The 27,658-nt window shown below is 44.0% G+C and overlaps 1 protein-coding gene across 1 annotated transcript in view; it reads right to left on the bottom strand.

The window, feature by feature from the left end:
- The window catches only part of LOC126106418 (uncharacterized), a 61,959-nt gene extending 38,353 nt beyond the window's left edge, over positions 1 to 23,606 (bottom strand). The window contains exons 1-2 of the mRNA XM_049912694.1: positions 23,493 to 23,606; positions 1,203 to 1,380 (exon numbers count right to left, since the gene is read on the bottom strand). Of these exons, the coding sequence (XP_049768651.1) occupies positions 1,203 to 1,380; positions 23,493 to 23,589 (275 nt within the window). The 5' untranslated portion in view covers positions 23,590 to 23,606. The remainder of the gene's footprint in view (positions 1 to 1,202; positions 1,381 to 23,492) is intronic.
- Between the last annotated feature and the right edge of the window lie 4,052 nt (positions 23,607 to 27,658).

Below are 27,658 nucleotides of genomic sequence, written 5' to 3' on the forward strand. Positions count from 1 at the left end.
GGACATCACACACATCCATGCCCGAGGCAGGATTCGAACATGCGACCGTCGCAGTCCCGCGGTTCCGGACTGCAGCGCCTAGAACCGCATAACCACTGCGGCCGGCTATCTACATAAATGATCTTTTGGATAGGGTGGACATCAATGTGCGGCTCTTTGCTGATGATGCTGTGGTGTACGGGAAGGTGTCGTCGTTGTGTGACTGTAGGAGGATACAAGATGACTCGGACAGGATTTGTGATTGTGTACAGAATGGCAGCTAACTCTAAATATAGTTAAATGTAAATTAAAGCAGATGTATAGGAAAAAGAATCCTGTAATGTTTGAATACTCCATTAGTAGTGTAGCGGTTGACACAGTCACGTCGATTAAATATTTGGGCGTAACACTGCAGAGGGATATGAAGTGGGACAAGCATGTAATGGCAGTTGTGGGGAAGGCGGATAGTCGTCTTCGGTTCATTGGTAGAATTTTGGGAAGATGTGGTTCATCTGTAAAGGAGACCGCTTATGAAACACTAATACGACCTATTCTTGAGTACTGCTCGAGCGTTTTGGATCCCTATCAGGTCGAATTGAGGAAGGACATAGAAGCAATTCAGAGGCGGGCTGCTAGATTTGTTACTGGTAGGTTTGATCATCACGCGAGTGTTACGGAAATGCTTCAGGAACTCGGGTGGGAGTCTCTAGAGGAAAGGAGGCGTTCTTTTCGTGAATCGTTACTGAGGAAATTTGGAGAACCAGCATTTGAGGCTGACTGCAATACAATTTTACTGCCGCCAACTTACATTTCGCGGAAAGACCACAAAGATAAGATAAGAGAGATTAGGGTTCGTACAGAGACATTTAGGCAGTCATTTTTCCCTCGTTCTGTTTGGGAGTGGAACAGGGAGAGAAGATGCTAGTTGTGGTACGAGGTACCCTCCGCCACGCACCGTATGGTGGATTACGGAGTATGTATGTAGATGTAGAAAGTTCTATTTGTGAGGCTCGTTCTCTCGAATAAATCGTGCAATTTTTCTGAAATAGTAACAATTTGTTTGTCTGTACATGTACAGCCTGTCTACCGATTTCCGTCCCATTCAGATAATTCTACCACTACACATTGCCCCACCACCTGCCTTCTTACGTACACAACTTCATACGCGTTGGAGCGGATTCGTAATTTCAGCCTTCACTACCACTAAGAGATACAATACTCACTCGCAGAAGTCGTCGACATTCTTCTTGACGCAGTCTGGCAAAGAGCTCGGGTCGACGTGACACAGCAAGTTCTCGTAGACGTCTTTGAAGCAGCGGTCTGCTATCTGCGGGAGGCACGGGTTTTCGTCATACTCCTCGTCGCTGCTCTGAGCGTAATCGTAAGCAGACGAAAGTATTGCTGTTGTGAAGAATAAAGAAGATACATCAGAACACAGTCGTTAATAATCATCAAAGTGATTTAATGCAAAGAGCAATATGAATCAATTAACTTAACGACGTCTGTAAGTCTTAGTAGCACCGGAGAGCAAAGCTAATCCAGATATGTCGTTCTATAAATGATTCTACGCGAACGAGACTTGTGTTAACCTCTTCGTTCCCTTGGTCCGCTCATTTGGACCTCCGTTCATTACTTTTTTTCGTCATAAAATTGTGTATTTTTCCGATTATACGAGGGCTAATCGGAAGTCAACTCTGGTCGGTCACTAAAAGAAAACCACAGTGGAAATCTGATTTGCTCAGATGCGTTGGGCAGAGCAACAAAGGACCATCTGAGCGGAGTTTCTTGCGTTTCACGAGGCTCATCATTATTGGATATCGTCACAGATTATGAAACATGGGTTCATCACTTCGAACCGTAAAGAAAAATCTTCTGGGACTTTGATGGGGTTATTCTGTTTGATGTCCTCCCTAAAACTGCAACGATCAACTATTACATGAACTGTACTACCCTCAGCAAACTGAACAAAATGACTCCATTGAGTTCGTCGCCACAAAAATGAAAAAGAAACTTCTCCATGACAATGCAAGGCCTCACACAATACACGCGAGTGGTGCCCACAAAACTTCACTAGACTCTTTTTCCTCATCCACTCTAAGCCTTGTTCTTCCACCTTCTGATTGGCTCCCTGAAGACAGCACACCTGAAAAACAGTACGCGGATGACGGGGAGACCATTAACGCAGTAAGTCGTTGACTCCGGCGTTGGACAATAGAGGGCATGCAGGCAATTCCACTAAGGAGACTTAAGGCCATCGCATTCAGTAGAGATAATATAGAAAAAAGGGTTTTGTAGCCAAAACAGTGGAGGATAATACTGTATATTGTCTTGTTGTTGTGGTCTTCAGTCCAGAGACTGGTTTGATGCAGCTCCCCATGCTACTCTACCCTGTGCAACTTCTTCATCTCCCAGTACCTACTGCAACCTACATCCTTCTGAATCTGTTTAGTGTATTCATCTCTTTGTCTCCCTATACGATTTTTACCCTCAACGCTGACCTCCAATGCTAAATTTGTTATCCCTTGATGCCTCAGAACATATCCTACTAACCGGTCCCTTCTTTTTGTCAAGTTGTGCCACAAACTCCTCTTCTCCCCAATTCGATTCAACATCATTAGTTATGTGATCTACCCATCTAATCTTCAGCATTCGTCTGTAGCACCACATTTTGAAAGTTTCTATTCTCTTCTTGTCTAAACTATTTATCGTCCCTGTTTCACGTCCATACATGGCTACACTGCATTCAAATACTTTCAGAAACGACTTCCTGACACTTCAATCTATACTCGATGTTAACAAATTTCTCTTCTTCACAAACGCTTGCCTTGCCATTGCCAGTCTACATTTTATATCCTCTCTACTTCGACCATTATCAGTTATTTTGCTCCCCAAATAGCAAAACTCCTTTACTACTTTAAGTGTCTCATTTCCTAATTTAATTCCCTCAGCATCACCCGACTTAATTCGACTACATTCCATTATCCCCGTTTTGCTTTTGTTGATGTTCATCTTATATCCTCCTTTCAAGACACTGTCCATTCCGTTCAACTGCTCTTCCAAGTCCCTCGCTGTCTCTGACAGAATTACAATGTCATTGGTGAACCTCGAAGTTTTTATTTCTGCTCCATGGATTTTAATACCTACTCCGAATTTTTCTTTTGTTTCCTATACTGCTTGCTCAATATACAGATTGAATAACATCAGGGAGAGGGTACAACCCTGTCTCACTCCCTTCTGAACCACTGCATCCTTTCATGCCCCTCGACTCATAACTGCCATCTGGTTTCTGTACAAGTTGTTAATAGCCTTTCGCTCCCTGTCTTTTACCCCTGCCACCTTTCGAATTTGAAAGAGAGTATTCCACTCAATATTGTCAAAAGCTTTCACTAAGTCTTCAAATGTTAGAAACGTAGGTTTCCCTTTCCTTAATTTTCCTGCAAAGATAAGGCGCAAGGTCAGTATTGCCTCACGTGTTCCAATATTTCTACGAAATCCAATCTTCCCCGAGGATGGTATATTGTAAGCCTGAACAAAACCAACCTGATCTATGGAAAAAATGTAATGAGTGCTAGTCCTGCAAGGTTCGCAGGAGAGCTTCTGTAAAGTTTGGAAGGCAGGAGACGAGGTACTGGCGGAAGTAAAGCTGTGAGGACGGGGCGTGAGTCGTGCTTGGGTAGCTCAGATGGTTCAGCACTTGCCCCCGAAAGGCAAAGGTCCCGTGTTCGAGTCTCGGTCCGGAACACAGTTTTAATCTGCCAGGAAGTTTTTGTATTTAATTTCTTGTTGGAACACTCTTCGTGCAAAACTACATAGATAGATACACGATACACAACATTGATATTCAGAGCGGATTGTCGTGCGTAGCGAGCACTCTGTTTTTCACAAAGTAAGGTAAATGTAGTAGGAACAGAGAATTTAGGTGCCTGAATTGGTGCGTAAGCGTGAAATGCGTTGCGTTAGGGCACTTAGGACTGAATTCAGCACCAGCTTTTCTTAGTATTGTTGCAGAACTTCCCACATACGTTGCTTGACGTTTTTTCCGCTGTCTGCTAATTACGACTGAGGAGTGAAATTAAAAGAAGAATACTGATCACCTACGGATAACATAAACCAAACTAGTGATTGTTCGCAATTCAGTGCTGTTTTACGTGAGTTAATGTCATGTCTACAGAGCCACATGCAAAGCATTTCAAGCCTTTTATTAAAGTCGTTACAAAGAAGACAATGTCAATAAAATATCACTAATGAAATGTGAAACACGCATACGACCTTTCACATAGGTCACTTGATAAAGTATGCTATACGGGATATATCAGGTGTAAGAGACATTTCTACTGGTAATTTAGGACGTCGTACCGTACAACATTAGAAAGTATTTACGTAACTCGGAGACTAACAGTTACCGCTGTTACATACATGGTTTCAGCTCGGTCAGTACCTCCAAGTGCGTGTGCGAAGACCAACCTATTAGTGGGCAGCAGTTCAAGTGCTGAAGTGTGGATGCATAGGCGGAAAGACGGTTGGTCTACACTAGCGGGGATAGTCCGCTTATTGGTGCAGCTGCGACCACTCAGAAAACATTAGGTCATAAAATTTGTCATGTGCTTGTCGGAAAACTGTTCGACACACAGAAATAAACAACCATCACACTCAAGTGAGTACATGTTTAGGTATCATACATATAAAAATATCTGCACTGACGCCCTTTACAGCATGTGTAATTTGTTAGAGCATAGATGGAATGATTCAGGATAAACCGTTTTTAGGTATCATCAAACATCTCTAACATAACAGTAATACACCTTTTGCACCGATAACAACGGCAACACGTCGTGTCATGAAAGCAATGAGGCCTTGACAGGTCGCTGGAGGGGGTTGGCACCACATCTGCCCGCACAAATCATCTAACAGGGGAGGGGGCTCATGAGCTCTGACGCCACTTTCTACATCTACATCTACATACATACGCCGCAATCCACCATACGGTGCGTGGCGGAGGGTACCTCGTACCACAACTAGCATCTTCTCTCCCTGTTCCACTCCCAAACAGAACGAGGGAAAAATTACTGCCTATATGCCTCTGTGCGAGCCCTAATCTCTCTTATCTTATCTTTGTGGTCTTTCCGCGAAATGTAAGTTGGCGGCAGTAAGATTGTACTGTAGTCAGCCTCAAATGCTGGTTCTTGAAATTTCCTCAGTAGCGATTCACGAAAATAATGTCTCCTTTCCTCTAGAGACTCCCACCCGAGTTGCTGAAGCATTTCCGTAACACTCATGTGATGATCAAACCTACCAGTAACAAATCTAGCAGTCCGCCTCTGAATTGCTTCTATGTCCTCCCTCAATCCGACCTGATAGCGATCCCAAACGCTCGAGCAGTACTCAAGAATGGGTCGTATTAGTGTTTTATAAGCGGTCTCCTTTACAGATCATCTTCCCAAAATTCTACCAATAAACCGAACACGACTATCCGCCTTCCCCACAACTGCCATTACATGCTTGTCCCACTTCATATAGCTATGCAATGTTACGCCCATGTATTTAATCGACGTGACTGTGTCAAGCGCTACACTACTAATGGAGTATTCAAACATTACAGGATTCTTTTTCGTATTCATCTGCATTAATTTACATTTATCAATATTTAGAGTTAGCTGCCATTCTGTACACCAATCACAAATCCTCTCCAAGTCATCTCGTATCCTCCTAGAGGCACCCAACGACGACACCTTCCCGTACACCACAGCTTCATCAGCAAACAGCCGCACATTGCTATCCACCCTATCCAAAAGATCATTTGTGTTGATAGAAAACAACAGCGGACCTACCACACTTCCCTGGGGCATTCCAGATGATACCCTCACCTCCGATGAACACTCACCATCGAGGACAACGTACTGGTACTACATGCACCTTTCATGTGTCTGACTAGCGGCCACTCCTCACCACGTGATCCTGCTATCGCCTGGAAGTGTTTATGACGATAATAGGTCAGTGTTCACAATGTTATGGCTGATCAGTGTACATTCCTTGAGTGTTGACTGGTTCCAATGGCTATGAGCGCTATGGGAGTTAACATCTGTGGTCCTCAGTTCCCTAGAACGTAGAACTACTGAAACCTAACTAACCTAAGTACATGACACCTGCGACTGTAGCAGTCGCGCAGTCCTGGACTGAGCGCCTAGAACCGCTCGGCCACCGTGGTCGGCCCTTAAGTGTTCCATCGGTTTCAGAGATGGCGAGTCGGGGGGTCAGCAAATCAATTGGAACTCGCCAGTGTGTTCCACCACTGTCCTGACCTTGTGACATAGAACGTTATCTTGTTGAAAAATGCCACTGCCGTTGGGAAATATCATCGTCATGAAGATGTGTACGTGACCTGCAACCAGTGTACGATACTCCTTGGGCGTTATCGTGATGGTGCCTTGCGGGAACTCCACTGGACCCATGGATGCCCACGTGAATGTTCTCCAGAGCCGCCGCCAGCTTGTCTGTGTCTCGCAGTACAGGTGTAAAGGAGTTGTTCCCGTAAAGGAGTTGTTCCCCTGGAAGACGACAGATTTGCGCCCTCCCATCGGCTTGAAGAAGAAGGCATCGGGATTCATCAGACCATGCAACGCTCTGCCACCGCGCCAATGTCCAGTGCCGATGGTCACGAGCCCATGTAGGTGGTAGTTGCCGATGTGGTGGTGCTGACATTGGCATACGCATGGGTCGGTGGCTACGGAGAACCATCGTTAGGAGTGTTCAGTGCACTGTGTGTTCAGACACACTTGCACACTACCCAGCATTATATTCTGATGTTAGTTTCTCCACTGTTCGCCTCTTGTCCTGTTTTAACAAACTGTCCCACGTACGACATCCGACGTCTGTAATGTGGAGAGGGGGGGGGGGGGCGCCCAATCCTATGACGCCTGAATGTCGTTTCTCCTTGATTTCGTGACTTGTTAGAGACACCCACCACAGCACTGCTTGAACACCCGACTACAGTTCAATTCTTTTATCCTGGCGGCTCGCACATGCCCGCCCAGACACGGGAGATTGCTGCGTTGCCAGTTGTAGGCGCCAAGGGAAGCAGCGCCATAGTGTAGAATAGTATAGTTCGCAAACTTACGTTTGGGGGTAGCGCGCAGTTTATGAAGTAATGCCACCACGGCCGCATTAACCCTTTCGCTGCTACAGAGACGTGATCCCCGCATTCCGCGCAGTGTGCGATTTTGTCGTCACTGCACTGCTCGCCTGTGCATACACATGGTGTTCGGACTGCTTTCACACACTTATCATTCGATTTCACAAAAACTATTTGGCCCAAAAATTTGATTTTTTACACGTCTTCTTGACTGATATCTTTCCCCCATAAATGATTAATTTTGTTTCGACGTTCAACGCAGTTATTGTGCAGCATTAAATGTAGTAAACCATTGCACGAAATTTTGAAGAGTTTGCAGAGGTAAAAGTCACAGCATATACATTCCGTACGGTCGATTTTAGTTGGCACTAGAAATTTCAAAAAATTGCATTCAAACGAATAAAATTCATGAACTAAGACACTTCAATGTGGTTTTTAAATAAAGAAAATATTAAGCACCAAACAAGGTTTGAACTCGGAACCTTTCCGTTAGCAGCCAAACACCTTAATCATTACACTAACACAGTTCCTCATTCACCAGAATTCCTGGAGGATTTTACAGAATCAGGCAAAATACCGACAAACACTGTTGGTATGACTATGAATTACTCACGTTTCGTCGAAGTACAATAGGAAATAAACAATTACCACTGTTCTTCATTGCGAAGAAGCGGTTAGTGAGAATGATTTTCTTTGCTATCGCCTGAATTAGGAGGCTTATTGCTTGTTTGGTTTAATTAATTAATAGAATATGAAGCAACTGGTATAAAGAATGCTTTTTTGCAAACTTTCGTTTATAGAAACTCCGCTATCGAGAAATTGCTTTTGTTCAATTACTTTATTTGTGACTGAACGTTTCTAAAACTGAAGACACTCGTCCGTGCTCTGCACTGCAGTCGAGCTCTGGCAACGTCGTTCTCTGTTCATTGGCTGACTGTGTTTTGTGACGTCAGATGCGCAGAACGAACCTAAACACGGCCGCCGTCGTAAATGACGCGCACTTTGCTCGTGCAGTTTCCAAAATGCTTGCGTCCAGCCTCGTGGCCATTAAAATGTGCCCTATGTCAAACTTGGGCAGATCGTTCGCTTTCCCCATTCTACACACGGGCACCACGACCACTGGTACTACCCGCACCGTGCGTGTTATCGGTAGTAGGGCGGTGTTCACAATTTTGAGGCTCGTCAGTGTACATCAACCGACTAATTACTGTGAACGTAAGCAGCGAAAATTATAAGGTAACCATCAACGTAAGAACGATCAGGTCTTACTTTTATTTTTATTTCTTATCAGCAAAACAGACACATTTTAGGGTTCATTTTACGTTTTAATAAAAAGAATTACAAAGCTTGTGCTAATTCTTTCCATTCCCACCTGATGCATATATTGGCCACGACATCTTGGTAGATGATTGTTGCACTGTGTGTGTTTATGGGTTGCATTTTTTCATATGACTTGTCAAGCCAATGGCAGCACAGCATCTCTTGCCGCAATTGTCACAAGTGTATCTGGCTGCTGAGGCAGGAGCAGTGGTAGCATTGCGAAGCTTTTTCTACCTTAATCTGTCTAACAAGCCTTCATCGTGCTTCGACGTTCCGGATGATATATCATCACGCCACTCTGGTCTCATGCTAGCCCGTGCCTCCCATCTGTTTGTGTCGATTCTAAAGTTCCATATCTCGTTTACAGGAGTCCTTGAACCTCAATACAGGACGTCCTACAGGTCGTTTGGCTATAGAGATCTCTCCAAGCATCACCTCACAAGGTAATCCGTCAGGATCCATACGGTGGACGTGTCCCAGCCAGCGGAGTCGTCTCTGCTTCAAGATAGCTGAAATACTGTTGCAGTTAGTTTTAGATAGCACAGCTGTGTTGGTCACTCGGTCCTTCCACGTTACTCAGAGGATGGATCTCAGGCACCGCATGCGGAAGGCATTAAGGCGACGTTCTTGTTTGGCATAAGTAGTCCGTGTTTCCGATGCATACAAAAGGATGCTGAGGACGCAAGTTTGATATACAAGAATTTTGGTGGTCAAAGAGAGTTTGCCAAAAGTTCTTGCAGCTCCTCCAATGCGAGCATCAATTTCCTTGTTAACAGACATGTTTGATTCCATAGTAGATCCAAGATAGCGGAAGTTATCTACGACTTGCAGAGTAGTGCCATCTAGTGTGATATTCGGCTTTGTGTTAGCACCTAATAAATTTGTCGTCCTTCTCACCATCTCATTAGGACCTTTGACGGCTTCGACAATTGTCTTCGGTCTTTGTTTTAAGAGTATCTTGGATTCTAGGAGCACCTATCACATCTGTAGTACAGTTGCACTCTGACAAACCTACGCCTCGGTGGTTTTGGTATAACACATAAAAGACGTTGTGAAAGGTAGGGTTACCGGTAGTAAAGGTAGCATTGGTAGGTACAGAAACGTAAATGAATGTGGGAGAGAGAAAATGGAAGCCGACGACCTCTCTTTGGTTTTTGTTTACGTGTTTGCTTTAATTGTCGTTAAAACCGCACGTCATTCAGCAATAATCCAGTGTGTAGTTTGTATCTTTAAAAAAAATATTTTATAAATAATAAAAATTAGGTGTTGGCATAGCTTCTGCGCTCTCACGTATCCAAAGCAATTACTTTGATGCAAGTGCAGTTTACAAGGGCTGCTCTGAAAGTAAGGTCCGTTCGGTCGCGATATGAAAACCACAGTGAATATCAAAACTTTTTTTTATTCGCAACAGTTAACCACGCTTTCCAGCTTCCTTTCTAAATAGTCGCCGCTCCGACTTCGACATTTGACGTGGCGTTGTACAAACTTTCCAGCACCCTCGCCACAGAAAGCAGCCGCCTGTGTTTTTCGCCAGTTCTCTGCGCTGGTCTGCCTTCCGTTGTTTGTGCCAAAATGTTGACTTCTTAGCCAGCGGTTTATACGAGCAGAGATGATGATGATGATGATGATGATGATTAGTGTTTTAGGGCGCACAACAACGAGGTTATCAGCGCCCGTTCCCAACAGAAATGTTGACGAGTGCAGGCAAGGTCTGTTAAACAACGATCAATTCAGAGCCGATCTTTGCGAGAATTGTAAATACTAAAATTTCAATATTGGATACAGCACATCAAAACAGGTAGATAATACCAATAAAAAACAGGTAAAAATAATTAACTGTGGCTGGGTGACCACTTACAAATAATGGGTGACCAAACCACTTTACAGCACATTAAGATCTCGATCCCAATATTTTGGGAAGAAGTCCAGACATCACACAAAAACGTAAAACTCTAGCCACACTCGCCTCATTATTAGTTAAAATAGAGGGCAGGTCTGGTGGGAAACTTAAATCTTCCCTCAAACCTGCATATAAAACACACTCAGTTAAAATGAATCACACCTCGAAGGGAACGATCTATTGATACGTAATCAGCATGGTTTCAGAAAGCATCGTTCTTGTGCAACGCAGCTAGCTCTTTATTCGCACTAAGTAATGGCCGCTATCGACAGCGGATCTCAAGTTGATTCCGTATTTCTAGATTTCCGGAAAGCTTTTGACACCGTTCCTCACAAGCGACTTCTAATCAAGCTGCGGGCCTATGGGGTATCGTCTCAGTTGTGCGACTGGATTCGTGATTTCTTGTCAGGAAGGTCGCAGTTCGTAGTAACAGACGGCAAATCATCGAGTAAAACCGAAGTGATATCAGGTGTTCCCCAGGGAAGCGTCCTCGAACCTCTGCTGTTCCTGATCTATATAAATGACCTGGGTGACAAACTGAGCAGTTCTCTTAGTTTGTTCGCAGATGATGCTGTAATTTGCCGTCTAGTAAGGTCATCCGAAGACCAGTATCAGTTGCAAAGCGATTTAGAAAAGATTGCTGTACGGTGTGGTAGGTGGCAGTTGACGCTAAATAACGAAAAGTGCAAGGTGATCCACATGAGTTCCAAAAGAAATCCGTTGGGATTCGATTACTCGATAAATAGAACAATTCTCAAGGCTGTCAATTCAACTAAGTACCTGGGTGTTAAAATTACGAACAACTTCAGTTGGAAAGACCACATAGATAATACTGTGGGGAAGGCGAGCCAAAGGTTGCGTTTCATTGGCAGGACACTTCGAAGATGCAACAAGTGCACTAAAGAGACGGCTTACACTACACTTGTTCGTCCTCTGTTAGAATATTGCTGCGCAGTGTGGGATCCTTACCAGGTGGGATTGACGGAGGACATCGAAAGGGTGCAAAAAAGGGCAGCTCGTTTTGTATTATCACGTAGTAGGGGAGAGAGTGTGGCAGATATGATACGCGGAAAATATTTTGTTGAGCCCAACCTACATAGGTAGGAATGATCATCAAAATAAAATAAGAGAAATCAGAGCTCGAACAGAAAGGTTTATGTGTTCGTTTTTCCCGCGCGCTGTTCGGGAGTGGAATGGTAGAGAGATAGTATGATTGTGGTTCGACGAGCCCTCTGCCAAGCACTTAAATGTGAATTGCAGAGTAGTCATGTAGATGTCGTATCGACAGCTGTGTCCCACGTGTCTGACTTGTTGGTGGCTCCTCACGACGTAATAGAAAACCATGTGTCAATGGACAATGTCCTATTCTATGCCGTGTAAGGGCTACTTCCTCAGCTCGTCGTGGTCGGAAGGAGGTGAGCCACGGTCGGACAGAATCCTTCCCCGCTCGCAACTTATTTTCCCTCACTTCCAGCCACTGAGCCTCCCATCAACGCATGACCTTCCGAGTCACGAATGATGTTGTTGCCTGCAGGGGGACGGAACAGCGAGCAGGAGGTGCGACGGAGCAAGCCTCCTTGGCAGCCGCGTCTGCAAGTTCATTTCCAGGAATCCCTATGTGCCGTGGAACCCAGCAGAAAATTACATCCTTACCCTGCTTTTGCAAGATCAGGAGTGCGTCCTGCACTTCTTGCACCATCCGATCTGCTGGGTACGTCTGTTCAAGAGCGTGTAGAGCACTTTGGGAATCTGAGCAGATGATGAATTTCTTGCCACGATGTCGTCGCATATGCTCTAATGCTTTCAGAATGGCAAACAGTTCTGCATATTAAACTGAGAACTGCTCTGGGAGCCCTATCGTACGGAACAATATCGGGAAACACAACAGAGCAGCCCATAAAATCCCCCTGTTTAGACTCATCCGTGTAAACAGTAATAAAATCTGAACGGCGGTCTAACATCTCAGTAAATTTAATTTTGAGAAGGTGGTCCGGTGTACAATAATTCTTGTAAGCAGCCGGATCAAGAAGTAATCTCGGCCGTTGTAGTAGCCAGGGAGATCCCCTACTCCATCCCTGGCTGAGGACCTTAATGCCCTCCAGGTGTACTGACTCGAGACTCTCCTTCGCACGGATTCCAAACGGCTTTGTTGCCTTCGGACGGTGGCGGAAGAGACGTTCCAGTGCCGGCTGTGAAAAGGTGTTGGACGCCAACGAAATAGGAATGGACTTGGTCCTGTATGCTTGCCATACAACGAGGAGAAGACGCCGAATGGACAGCGCAGGCTCTCAAGCCTCGACACGTAGACTAGCAACTGGACTCGTGCGATAAGCCCCCATTGAAAGCCTAATACCCTCGTGGTGAATCACATCCAACATTTTGAGGCGGAGGTAGCCCATTAAGGCTGTATTGTGGGTGATCAAACACTTGCCATCGGAAACCCTGCAGGAGCGTCTTTATTGCCTCTGCAGAATGCGGCTTAAAATTGTCTTGAAGAAAGAAACGTGTCATTCGTGTTATGTGGGCTGAATAGCTTCAGGCGAAATCTCTCACCAGAGCCACATAGTTGGCGGGAGACACTGTTGTTTTAGGCCTTTCTACGTGATCACTTTGTGCTCAGAACTGAAAAGAGCGAGATGAAGGGATAAACAGGCACACTAAAGACGCTGCCCTACACATCTGTGCAAAGTTTCATCGGATTTTCACAGTGGTTTCCACGTCACGCCTTATCGGACCTTAATTTCCTAATACGCCTCGTACCTACATTATTTTGTACTCAACTGAATGTTCTTCAACTAGGTCAAAGGCAAGGGTTTCCTGTTGTTATTGGCAAGTGAAAAATTGTTTGTGAATAACAGAAACAAGTTTTATACAAACGTGACGAAGTATTCAAGCGATGTCTGATACGTTTCCGGTTTGCAGTCTTTTTTTTTTAGTTAACCTTTTTGTTTGAGGATGCGTTTTGTCACATCATATGACTACAGCGATATTATCCTACAAGGCCTCTCTCAGGAAAATTCGCGACGTCTGGAACTGGTCATGAATGCCTGCGTCCGATATATCTGCGACGTTCGACGTTTTGATCACATTTCACCAGCATATGCAAAATTGTCCTGGCTGCGTGCAGACAAACGCAGAGATTTCCATACACTCTGTCTCATCTACTGCCTTATAAATGTACACTGTCCCTCATATCTCTCCTCGTCCTTAACGCTTATGTCTGAACAACGTGACAGAAACACACGTTCCCATCATAATAAAATCCTCTCTGTTCCACTGCATCGCTCAGTCACCTTCTCCAAGTCCTTTACAGTAGCGGGAACCCGACTCTGGAATAACTTCCCTTGTTATGTTAGAGAACTTAAAAACAAGTCCGGCTTCAAAAAACAGTTAATGTATCTACTTACGCAACATTAATGCCTTCCTCTGTACATGAATGCACTTCACCTCCTTACTTCCCTCTTTCCTCCTCCTTAAATCTCCCTTCCCCTAAACTCGCTATACTAGTAAACATCTACTTTACACACCAAGATATTAATGTACATCTGCACAAATCTTCATTACTATTGCCAATTTTTCTCACGTTTATCATTACTATTAGATTTTTTTACTGTTATTACGAGGGCAGTTCAATAAGTAATGCAACACTTTTTTTCTGAAACAGGGGTTGTTTTATTCAGCATTGAAATACACCAGGTTATTCCCCAATCTTTTAGCTACACAACACTATTTTTCAACGTAATCTCCATTCAATGCTACGGCCTTACGCCACCTTGAAATGAGGGCCTGTATGCCTGCACGGTACCATTCCACTGGTCGACGTCGGAGCCAACGTCGTACTGTATCAATAACTTCTTCATCATCCGCGTAGTGCCTCCCACGGATTGCGTCCTTCATTGGGCCAAACATATGGAAATCAGACGGTGCGAAATCGGGGCTGTAGGGTGCATGAGGAAGAAAAGTCCACTGAAGTTTTGTGAGCTCCTCTCGGGTGCGAAGACTTGTGTGAGGTCTTGCGTTGTCATGAAGAAGAAGAAGTTCGTTCAGATTTTTGTGCCTACGAACACGCTGAAGTCGTTTCTTCAATTTCTGAAGAGTAGCACAATACACTTCAGAGTTGATCGTTTGACCATGGGGAAGGACATCGAACAGAATAACCCCTTCAGCGTCCCAGAAGACTGTAACCATGACTTTACCGGCTGAGGGTATGGCTTTAAACTTTTTCTTGGTAGGGGAGTGGGTGTGGCGCCACTCCATTGATTGCCGTTTTGTTTCAGGTTCGAAGTGATGAACCCATGTTTCATCGCCTGTAACAATCTTTGACAAGAAATTGTCACCCTCAGCTACATGACGAGCAAGCAATTCCGCACAGATGGTTCTCCTTTGCTCTTTATGGTGTTCGGTTAGACAACGAGGGACCCAGCGGGAACAAACCTTTGAATATCCCAACTGGTGAACAATTGTGACAGCACTACCAACAGAGATGTCAAGTTGAGCACTGAGTTGTTTGATGGTGATCCGTCGATCATCTCGAACGAGTGTGTTCTCACGCTCCGCCATTGCAGGAGTCACAGCTGTGCACGGCCGGCCCGCACGCAGGAGATCAGACAGTCTTTCTTGACCTTGCGGCGATGATGACACACGCTTTGCCCAACGACTCACCGTGCTTTTGTCCACTGCCAGATCACCGTAGACATTCTGCAAGCGCCTATGAATATCTGAGATGCCCTGGTTTTCCGCCAAAAGAAACTCGATCACTGCCCGTTGTTTGCAACGCACATCCGTTACAGACGCCATTTTAACAGCTCCGTACAGCGCTGCCACCTGTCGGAAGTCAATGAAACTATACCAGAGAAGAAACGGGAATGTTTGAAAATATTCCACAAGAAATTTCCGGTTTTTTCAATCAAAATTGGCCGAGAAAAAAAATGTGTTTCATTACTTATTGAACTGCCCTCGTATTATTACTTTTATCATAATTCGTATGTATAGCACGTGATGTAAAAATACTGCGAGCATTTACTTTATTCGGTCTTAGTCATTACTCTTTATTAATATTGTCGCTAGAGTGATCTAATGTTCTTATTTAAGCAATTGTCATGATGTAACTCTGATGTGTGAAATGCTGCATGTGTGGAAAACACTGGTCCGATGTAAGAGAGGGCCTGATGGCCCTAATCTGATCAGGTTAAATAAATAAATTTAAAAAATTCCGTATTCGTTTTTGTTTTTATACGCATCCCACAGTTACACGTTGCAAACCAACAATAAAACTAGAATGAAACATTGACAGTTCAGTTTTGCTATACATAATGTTTATTTTTAAGTAAAAGACAGGAGAATAATTATGTAGAAGAAAAATTTTCCGTAGGTTACGCTGCCCTTTATATATCCTAAGTAATTCAAGGCAGTCTGTTTCTCGGAGAGTCTAGTAAATACGCATACAAAGCGATCGCAGTGAGGTAACGCGCGACAGATGTACAACACTCCTAACGTCAGGTAAAGCGTATACGATGTTAAGTGACCAGGGCTGCTAGTAAAACTACCGTAGTCTATTCTTACTTATGATAGTCTACTTCGTCCTGCGGTAGTTTTAGAAATCTAATCTACATTCTCTTCAGACCACTCCACCCCACCTGCAACATTACAAGTTCTGACCGACACACTATCACTCACGTCAATAATGTCAACAACAGAAGCGGGCAATATAGCGGACGTTTCTGTACTGCTAGCGCCGAAGCGGAGTGGACAGGAAATTCCTTTGCGTAATCGTTAAAAGACCGACAACCAGCGAAACACGAACGAACACAAGTGCGAACCGAGCACGACCGAATGCAATTCTCTCGCGCACGCCTGTCGTTTACACCAGAGATAATTCTCATTCGCTTGTATTCACTTCGTGCTAGTCTCTAGATACACCACCAGACTTTCGGGAGAGTATCATCCACACAGTCCCTAAGATAGCAAGGACCGATAAAAGCGAGGACTATCGTACAATTAGCTTCATAGCTCACGCACCCGATTTGCTGAAATGGCTCTGAGCACTATGGGACTTAACATCTATGGTCATCAGTCCCCTAGAACTTAGAACTACTTAAACCTAACTAACCTAAGGACAGCACACACAACACCCAGCCATCACGAGGCAGAGAAAGTCCCTGACCCCGCCGGGAATCGAACCCGGGAACCCGGGCGTGGGAAGCGAGAACGCTACCGCAAGACCACGAGATGCGGGCATTTGCTGACAGGAGTAGTACACTCAAGAATTGAAAACAGAACTGTGTATGTGGTAGACAGCGATTAGTTTGGCTATAGGAAATCTGAACGGAGCACAGAGAAAATTCTGACGTGAGGTTTCATTATCGAAGCAACATCTGAGAGACATAAACACAATTTCATAAAGTTTGACGAACCAAATAAAGCTACGCTAGATATTTGGAATTTTTGAATAACAGCTATACGCTGCAGGGGAAAACTAATAATATACAAGAACTATAAGAAACAGTAATTATCAATAATAACAGAAGATGAACAGAGAAGCGGTCGTTTGCAAAAGGATGTAAGCGAAGGATGCATTGCTTCCGTTCCACTGTAGAAGTTGTATGCTCAGTAAGCAATAAAGTAAATAAAAGGAAGTTTCAGAAGTTGGAGTAGTATTGTGGGTGAAAAGTTATCAATGGTAAGATCTGCGGATGACATTCCTATCCTCTGTGAAAATGACAATAATACGGGAACAACCCACTTAGATTACATCATGGTCAGGCAGAGATTGCGAAATCTGATACCGGATCGTAAGGCGTATGCAGAAACAGATATAGACTGAGATCACAACTTAATAATGCTGAAGAGCAGGTTGAAGACTAAGACTAGTCAGGGAGAATCACTGCAGAAAGAAGCGGGATACGGAAATACTAAACAATGACGAGATATGCTTGACGTTCTCTGTGGCTATAGAAACTGCGAAGATGATTAGCTCGGTAGGCAGTTCAGTTGAAGAGAATGGACACATCTAAAACGGGCAAACACAGAAGTTGCAAAGAAAATTATAGGTACGAGAACGGTAACTGCTAGGAAACAACAGCTAATAGAAGAAATCCTTCAGTTAATCTACGAAAGAAGGAAGTACAAAAATATTCAAGGATATTCAGAAACAAAGAAATACAAGTCACTTAGGAATGAAATAAATTTGAAGTGCAGGAAAGCCATGGTGAAATGACTACTTGAAAATGTGAAGAAATTGAAAAAGGATAGACCCATCATGTAGAAAACTCGAAACAACCTTCGATGAAATTAAACCAAAGATGGTAACATTAAGATTACATAGGGAATTCCACTGTTAAGCGCAGTGAAGAGAGTGCATAGGTGGAATAAGCGCATTAAAGGCAACTATGAGGTGGAAAATTGTCTGATGACGTGATAGAAGAAAAAACAGTCAATATAGAAGAGATAGGGGATCAAATATTAGAATCAGAATTTAAAACAGCTTTGGAAGGCTTAAGAACAAATAAGACAGAAGTGATAGATAAGATACTTAAATTTCTAAAATCATTGGGTGAAGTGGCAACAAAACGACTATTCATATTGGTATGTATGAGACTGACGATATACCATCATACTTTCGGGAAAAAAACGCAGTTCCGTAGATAGCAAGAACCGACAAGTGCGAGAATTACTGTACAATCAGCTTAACAGCTCATGCATCCTAGTTGCTGACAAGAATGGTGCACAGAAGAATGGAAGAGAAAACTGAGGATGTGTTAGATGATAATCAGTTTGACTTTAGGAAAGGCAGTTTCGATGTTGCGGTTGATAATGGAAGTAAGACTGAAGAAAAATCATGCGTGTGGTGGATTTGGAAAAAAACGTTCGACAATGTAATATTTTGCAAGAAGTTCGATATTCTGAGTGAAATGTGGGCGAGACACAGGGAAAGACGGGTAATATACGATATGTACAAGAACCAAGAGGGAACAATGAGAGTGGGAGACCAAGAACGAGCTGCTCGGATTAAAGTGGGTCTAAGAAATGGACGCAGTCTTTCGCCCCTAATAATCAGTCTATACATCGAAGAATCAATTGCGGAAAGAAAAAGAAAGTCTACAGAACGCAATCAAAATTCAGGATGAATGGATATCGTCGACAAGATTCGCTGATGATATAGCTGTCATCAGTGAGAGAGAGGAAGAACTGCACAACCTGCTGAACGCTGAATGATAGGTCTAATGAGTGCGAAATATGGACTGAGAGTAAATCGAACAAACACGAAAGTAACGAGAAGTAGCAGGAACGAGGAAAATTTAAAGGCAGCAAAATAATCCATGACCGTCGGTACAACGAGGACATGTAAAAATGAGTAGCACTGGCGAAAAGAACATTTATGGCAGAGAGAAGTCTGGTAGTATCAGACATAAGCCTTAATTTTAGGTTGAGATTTCTGTGAATATACGTTTGGAGCGGAGTACTGTGGGGAAATCGGAGTAGAAGACAAACGAATAATTTGAGATGTGATGCTACAAACAAATGTCTGAAGACTGACTAAAAAAAAAAAAAAGGAGAACGGTGGTTTTCCGACAATGATACCACACGCGCGCATTTACGGGTGCAACAGGATATGGTGGACAGACAGCGGTATGTTAAGTATCCTCCAGCACACACAATAAGGTGCCTTGCCGAGTGTAGATTCAGTACTTTTTTTTTTTTTCACTCGAGTGTTCTGTAATAAACGTTTCTGTATTAATCGAATTGGCAATAATGTAATTTATGGGACACTTTACAAAAAGAATCCATCGGGTGAGAGAACACGTTCTGAGGCCCCCCAAAATCGTCGGTTTGGTAATGGAGTGAAGTGTGGGACTTCACAGCTGTATACGGATACAAAGGCTTGAGTAACGTAAGGAGAGTCAAATGGTTGAAGAGACAGACTTTCACAGCATAGACGAGCGTGGAATTTGCATCAAACCTGTCTACGGACTGAAGAACAGAACAACAATGTCAAGACAGCAACCGGTCACCATGTTTAGGTAACTTAATCCATCAGCATTAGTTTACTACTGATGTTTTTCCATCACCACGAACTCGTCTTCGGGAACCAATGTAATACAATCACATCAATATTATAAACGTTACTAACATCATCAAACATATTATCGGTAATCTTGATTGCATTTTGCTGCATAGGCTCATAATGCAAACGTTAAAACCCAGGCATTTCTGTTTTTTATTACGCCACAACTGTTTTTTTTTCTCTAAACGAGTACCCTCATATGGTTGCGAAAGAAATTCTCACAAACTAACAGAAATGTGCCGGCGTGATAACTAAAAAGAAAGTATTTTTTTATGGGGTCATCAGTCACCTGACTGGTTTGATGCGGCTCGGCACCACTTCCACTTCTGTGCTAATCTCTTTTTGTGCGAGCAGTACTTATATCAAACGTCCTGAATTATTTGATGGGTATATTCCAATCTCTCTACCTCGCAAGTGGTTTGTAATCAACTTCGTGCCAATAGAATATCGTCTCAGTTATGAATCTGGATTCCTCATTTGCTGTCAGGGAGGTCACAGTTCCCAGTAATTGACGGAACGTTATCAAGAAAAAACAAGTAATTTCTGGTGTTCTCCAAGGTAGTGTTCAGGCGCTCCGCTGTTCCTTATCTGCATAAACGACTTAGCAGACAATCTGAGCAGCCGTTTTAGGTTGTTTGCGGATGATGCTGTCCTTTACCGTCTAGTAAAGTCATCAGAAGTGTGGTGTCACCGCCAGACACCACACTTGCTAGGTGGTAGCTTTATATCGGCCGCAGTCCATTAGTACATGTCGGACCCGCGTGTCGCCACTGTCAGTGATCGCAGACCGAGCGCCACCACACGGCAGGTCTTGAGAGACGTACTAGTACTCGCCCAGTTGTACAGCCGACGTTGCTAGCCATGGTTCACTGAGAATTACGCTCTCATTTGCCGAGACGATAGTTAACATAGCCTTCAGCTACAGTTGCTACGACCTAGCAAGGCTCCGTATTCAATTGCTATAATACTTTTGTATCATCAAGAGCAATGTTCTACAAATGTGGATTAAAGTTAAGTATTCCATAAGCTACGTACTTTTCTTTATAGCATTCATTACGTATCCTGTTTCAGACCTCACGCCAGACTGCTTGAGTTTAACGCGTGCATTTCGGCCTTCTCTAGCTATACAACAAGAAGAAAAGTCATCCAGTGGAAAACAATTTATAAATGTGTATCGTGGGAAAATTGGCAATTCACCTTAAGTAATGAAAAGTGTGAGATCGTCCACATGAGTGATAAAACTATTCCGTTAAATTTCGGTTACACGAGAAAGCAATCAAATCTAACGGTCGTAAATTCAACTAAACGCCTAGAAATTGCAATTACGGACAACTTGATTTGGAAAGAATGGTTCAAATGGCTCTGAGCACTATGGATTTAACTTCTGATGTCATCAGTCTCCTAGAACTTAGAACTACATAAACCTAACTAACCTAAGGACGTCACACACAGCCATGCGCGAGGCAGGATTCGAACCTGCGACCGTAGCGGTAGCGCGGTTCCAGACTGTAGCGCCTAGTACCGCCCGGTCACTCCAGCCGGCTGATTTGGAAAGAACACTTTCAAAATATCGTGGGGAAGCCAAAGCAAAGACTGCGATTTGTTGGAGAACACTTAGAAGGTGCAACAGATCTACTAAGGAGAAGTATAAGACTACGTTTGTCCGTCCTCTTTCGGAGTACTACTGCACGGTGTGCGAGCCTTACCAGATAGGTTTAACGGAGTTCAAAAAATGGTTCAAATGGCTCTGAGCACGATGGGACTTAACTTCTAAGGTCATCAGTCCCCTAGAACTTAGAACTACTTAAACCTAACTAACCTAAGGACATCACACACATCCATGCCCGAGGCAGGATTCGAACCTGCGACCGTAGCGGCCGCGCGGTTCCAGACTGTAGCGCCTTTAACCGCTTGGCCACCACGGCCGGCTTTAACGGAGTGCATCGAGAAAGTTCAAAGAAGACCAGCGCGCTTTGTACTATCGAGAAATAGGGCAGATAGTTTCACGGACATGATACAGGATTTGGGGTGGACATAATTAAAACAAAGGCGTTTCCCGTTGCCACGAGATCCTCTCACGAAATTTAAATCACCAACTTTCTCCTCCGAATGAGAAAATATTTTATTGACACCGACCTCTATAAGGAGAAACGGACATCATAATAAAATAGTAAATCTGAAAGATATACGTGTTCCCTTTTCCCGCGCGCTGTTCGAGATTGTAATAATAGAAATTTATTGTGAAGATGGTTGGATGAACCCTCTGCCAGGCACTTAAGTATGGTTTGCAGAGTATCCATATAGATGTAGATGAATGTTTTGTCCCACGATTTTTATCCCCTACTGCATACACTAGTAAACAACACTTGGATTTTCATACGCGTCGCCTTAAAATTAACCTCACTCAAAATTACATTTGTAGAAAGGTAATAACGTTAAACAATTTACTTCTCTCTCTTGTCTCAGGGACACAGAGAAAATCGGGAGGCAGTCTTTTTTTTATATTAGAACAAATAAGCCCTCGGTCACAAATATTAAGTCAAAATTGACCAGGTTTCGACGCTACTATGAGCGTCGTCTTCAGAATGTTCTAAAACATATTAGGTATATAATACATTAATAAAATTAAAGTTTGTACTGACTGGAGTAAGATGCAGTACTTACAAGTCACATATTAAAAAAAGATCTAAGCCGGAAAGGCGACGTCATGAATAGTTGTAAGTAAGATGGCGAGCCGCTAAGGGCTGCTCGTACATGAGTGAACAAGGGTTGCAACAAGACTGCCCACGTTAGAAAGTGTGGACAAGTAAACATGGTGTTGCTACGAGCGCCATCTAGTAGCCGGAGAAACAACTAGGCTACTGTACATTCAAAATTAGACACATGAAATGGTGATGCACCTGATTCAGGCATAACGTAAGCACTAATAATAATAGGATGAAGTTACATATTTATCTACTTTAAACAGAGATACATTCTGTAACGCAAGAAAAAGTCAGTTATGACATTCAAGAAAACAGCAAAGATGTAACAGGAAAAAAACATTTCGGTAAACTGCATGAGGAAATCTGAATCAAAGATCAAGCAATGGCTTTATACAGTCGAAAAAGTTTTTATTTCGCAGCTGCAGCTGTTCGTTGTGAATGAGGCCGTCATGACGACAGAGATGTTTGAAAATCTCCAATTCCTCTAAAACATTTAACCTACGCCCCTTCTTTTCGGTATGGAGAATATTGTTATCGCCTATGGCTTTAGGCACGTGTCCAGTAATTAAGAGATGATCGGCGAGGGATGAATTTAGGGGACTGGTGCCGTTCTTTCTGAAAAGATGTTCTTTATATCTGATGGTGAAAGCACGTCCAGTTTGCCCTATATAATAGGAGGAGCAGGTATCGCAGATGATATTATAAACGCCAGAACTTTCTGTAGGGGAACGAATGGATTTCAAATTATGAATGAAGTTTCTCTTTAGATTATTATTAGTGGAGAAGGCAACATTGCAGTTCTATTTGTTGCGAATCATGCGCTGAATCTGATAGGAAATGGGCCCTATGGAAGGAATAGAAAAACTTTTTTTTTTGGGTTAATTTCAGCGCATGAGGTGTTGAGCGTGGTAGTTCTTGCAGTTTTCTTTTTTAGGATATCGTCCACTATGTTAGGCGTATATTCATTATTGATTGCTATGGTTTTAAGTAAATTAATCTCCTCATTAAACTTTTCTGTTGAAAGTGGTATAGAAATGGCTCGGTGGACGGCATAGTGAAAAAATGCCATTTTTTTATTTTCATTTATAGCTGCATTAGCTAATAAAATAAATGTACTGTCGGGTGTTGTTATTACATGTCAATAATAACTCTTGTCTACTTAATGTAATGTTAAGGCAGTTACATGTAACGCACAAGGATGCAACACGGTATTACGAATTTTTTGACCAGTGTCAAGACAAGCCCAGAACCAGCAGCAATATAATAATGTTTATGACAGTAGCTGACAGTGTGTGTCTTTCGCGAAAAAAGCTGTAGTTGTGCATCACCTTACAAAAGTGTTTAGTTATTGGTACTCCTGAAGATGAGCACGGCAGTTGGAAACGCAGCACTCACCTGCGACGTGGGCCAGAGTGGCGACGAACAGACCGCGCCTCATGTCTGCAGACTGGACGGCTCGCCCGCTCGTCTGGCACTGCCAGATACCCGACATCACCCCGGCCGCTTCCGGCCCCGATATCGCCCCTTCCTGTCGCTGCGACTCGCTCAGCGTGACGTCACAGCCACTCGCCCCGAATAAACTAAACGAGCTTCCCGTGCGTACGACCATACTCTGGGACTTCCGCAGAAATAATTTATCCCGTAGTTTGCGGGGGGGGGGGGGGGGGGGCGAGGCTCTAAATTGCTATATTTTGTATAAATGAGTTGGTCATCTCCGAGAAGCTTCACTGCGTTCAGCCACGTCGCGCTCCAACTGGCTAAACGAGAGGTTTAGCAGAGTCATGGGAAATCATTTCGAAAAGAGTATGAGAATTCTGTAATTCTGTAATTGTTCTATTCGATGTAACTGCCCCCCTGTTGGTCCCTATCTGTGGAGGCCTATGCAGAAAATCTTTGCTAAGATCAACAGACAACATACGCAGCTAATAAAAGTAAACTGAAGGACCATGGGTATACAAGTACAGAGATATGTAAACAGGTAGAATACAACGCTGCGGTCGGCAATGCCTATACAGGATGTTACAAAAAGGTACGGCGAAACTTTCAGGAAACATTCCTCACACACAAAGAAAGAAAATATGTTATGTGGACATGTCTCCGGAAACGCTTACTTTCCATGTTAGAGCTCATTTTATTACTTCTCTTCCAATAACATTAATCATCGAATGGAAACACACAGCAACAGAACGTACCAGCGTGACTTCAAACACTTTGTTACAGGAAATGTTCAAAATGTCCTCCGTTAGCGAGGATACATGCATCCACCCTCCGTCGCATGGAATCCCTGATGCTCTGATGCAGCCCTGGAGAATGGCCTATTGTATCACAGCCGTCCACAATACGAGCACAAAGAGTCTCTACATTTGGTACCGGGGGTAGACAAGACCTTTCAAATGCCCCCATAAATGAAAGTCAAGAGGGTTGAGGTCAGGAGAGCGTGGAGGCCATGGAATTGTTCCGCCTCTACCAATCTATCGGTCACCGACTCTGTTGTTGAGAAGCGTACGAACACTTCGACTGAAATGTGCAGGAGCTCCATTGTGCATGTGCCACATGTTGTGTCGTACTTGTAGAGGCACATGTTCTAGCAGCACAGGTAGAGTATCCCGTATGAAATTATGATAACGTGCTCCATTGAGCGTAGGTGGAAGAACATGGGGCCCAATCAAGACATCACCAACAATGCCTGCCCAAACGTTCACAGAAAATCTGTGTTGATGACGTGATTGCACAATTGCGTGCGGATTCTCATCAGCCCACACATGTTGATTGTGAAAATTTACAATGTGATCACGTTGGAATGAAGCCTCATCCGTAAAGAGAACATTTGCACTGGAATGAGGATTGACACATTGTTGGATGAACCATTCGCAGAAGTGTACCCGTGGAGGCCAATCAGCTGCTGATAGCGCCTGCACACGCTGTACATGGTACGGAAACAACTGGTTCTCCCGTAGCACTCTCCATACAGTGACGTGGTCAACGTTACCTTGTACAGCAGCAACTTCTCTGACGCTGACATTAGGGTTATCATCAACTGAACGAAGAATTGCCTCGTCCATTGCAGGTGTCCTCGTCGTTCTAGGTCTTCCCCAGTCGCGAGTCATAGGCTGGAATGTTCCGTGCTCCCTAAGGCGCCGATCAATTGCTTCGCACGTCTTCCTGTCGGGACACCTTCGTTCTCGAAATCTGTCTCGATACAAACGAACCGCGCCACGGCTATTGTCCCGTGCTAATCCATACATCAAATGGGCATCTGCCAACTCCGTATTTGTAAACATTGCACTGCTTGCAAAACCATGTTCGTGATGAACACTAACCTGTTGATGCTACTGATGTGCCTGATGCTAGTACTGTAGAGCAATGAGTCGCATGTCAACACAAGCACCGAAGTCAACATTACCTTCCTTCAATTGGGCCAACTGGCGGTGAATCGAGGAAGTACAGTACGTACTGACGAAACTAAAATGAGCTCTAACATGGAAATTAAGCGTTTCCGAACACATGTCGACATAACATCTTTTCTTTATTTGTGTGTGAGGAATGTTTCCTGAACGTTTGGCCGTTCCTTTTTGTAACACCCTGTATAAGACAACAAGTGTCTGGCGCAGTTGTTAGATCAGTTGTTGCTGCTACAATGGCAGGTTATCAAGATTTTAATGTGTTTCGACTTGGTGTTATTGTCGGCGCATGAGCGATGGGACACAGCATCTCCGAGGTAGCGATAAAGTTGGGGTTTTCCGGTACGACTTTTTCACGAGTGTGCCGTAATATCAGGATTACGGTAAAATATCAAATCCCCGACATCGTTGCGGTAGGAAAAAGGTCCTGTGAGAACGGGACCAATGACGACAGAGAAAATCGTTCAACGTGGCAGAAGTACAACCTGTACGCAAATTGCTGCAGATTTCGATGCTGGTCCATCAACAAGTGCCAGCGTGCAAACCATTCAACGATACCTCATTCATATGGGCTTTCGTAACCCACTCGTGTACCCTGGATGGCTGCACAGCACAAAGCTTAACTCCTCGCCTAGGCCCGTCAACGCCGACATCGGACTGTTGATGACTGGAAACGTACTGCATGGTCCGACGAGTGTCGTTTCAAATTGTATCGAGCGGATGGACATATACGGGTATGGAGATAACCTCATGAATCTATGACCCTACGTTTCAGGAGAGGACTTCAAATGGTTCAAATGGCTCTGAGCACTATGGGACTTAACTTCTGAGGTCATCAGTCCCCTATAACTTAGAACTACTTAAACCTAACTAACCGCAGGACATCACACACATCCATGCCCGAGGCAGGATTCGAACCTGCGACCGTAACGGTCGCGCGGTTCGAGACTGTAGCACCTAGAACCGCTTGGCCACCACGGCCGGCTACACGTAACATCGTCGCCACGTTTGTAAATGACTATGGTTACAATTATCTGTGATAAGTAGAAAGAGCACAAGAGTATATTAATGCTGTTATTATCCCTAATAGACTTTTTACATGCAACGTATGCGTAAATAAAGTTCCAGTTTCGAAACACTGTAGAAAGAAAATTTCTGCTCAGATGTCAAATTTGAGCGGCATATTATTGACGCAAGGTAAAACGTCATGGGAAAATCTAATGATAATTGGATCAATAGGTGGCACTGTAAGCGTCAGAAAAAATGTCATGTGACTAGGGCCTCCCGTCGGGTAGACCGCTCGCCTGGTGCAAGTCTTTGGATTTGACGCCACTTCGGCGACTTGCGCGTCGATGGGGATGAAAATGATGATGATTAGGACAACACAACACCCAGACCCTGAGCGGAGAAAATCTCCGACCCAGACGGGAATCGAACCCGCGCCCTTAGGATTGACAGCCTGTCGCGCTGACCACTCAGCTATCGGGGGCGTACAAGCGTCAGAATATGCACACCAACAGATGCGTCGTACACGGGTGTTGCCCAGTTCGAGACCCCCAATGTCACTGGCACCCTGAAGGATGGAGTGTTACTGTTAAAGTTCTTTTACAAGAACCCCAATAGACCTGCACAAATTACGGACACTCAAGAGTGAAAAAAAAAAACGCATTGGTTCCATGAAAGCTTTGCTCGAAAAGGCAAGTTCCTTTGAGAAGCAATGTGGCAGAGGGAGGAAAGCAGTTCATCCTACGTCTGTCGAAAATGTGGCCACAGCATTGCAGAAGGTGACGAGCAGTTGTGTGCAAACACGCAGTGCGTGGGGAATAGCCAGAAAACTGGACGAGTCTGCTTGCACAGTGCATAAAGTCCTACACATCATCGTTCATTGCCATCCATACAAAACGACCCACGTCGAGGAATTGCTCTCTCCTGATCAGCCAGCAAGACATACGTCCGCCCTGGAATATCTTGCTCGCGTGGAAATGGACAATGAAACCCAATATTTTGTGGAACATGCAGTTTCTCGATTTCAACGTGTGACAGAAAACACTGGCCAGCATGTTGAATATATCTTGCGCCAGTCTCACGACAGGTGCGGTTTTGGGCCTCATGGCAAATGCTTCTTTTCTGGTTTTGGCCCATGTCAATAAAAACCACTGT

This window comes from Schistocerca cancellata, chromosome 10 (assembly GCF_023864275.1).
Source record: "Schistocerca cancellata isolate TAMUIC-IGC-003103 chromosome 10, iqSchCanc2.1, whole genome shotgun sequence".
Classification (NCBI taxonomy): domain Eukaryota; kingdom Metazoa; phylum Arthropoda; class Insecta; order Orthoptera; family Acrididae; genus Schistocerca; species Schistocerca cancellata.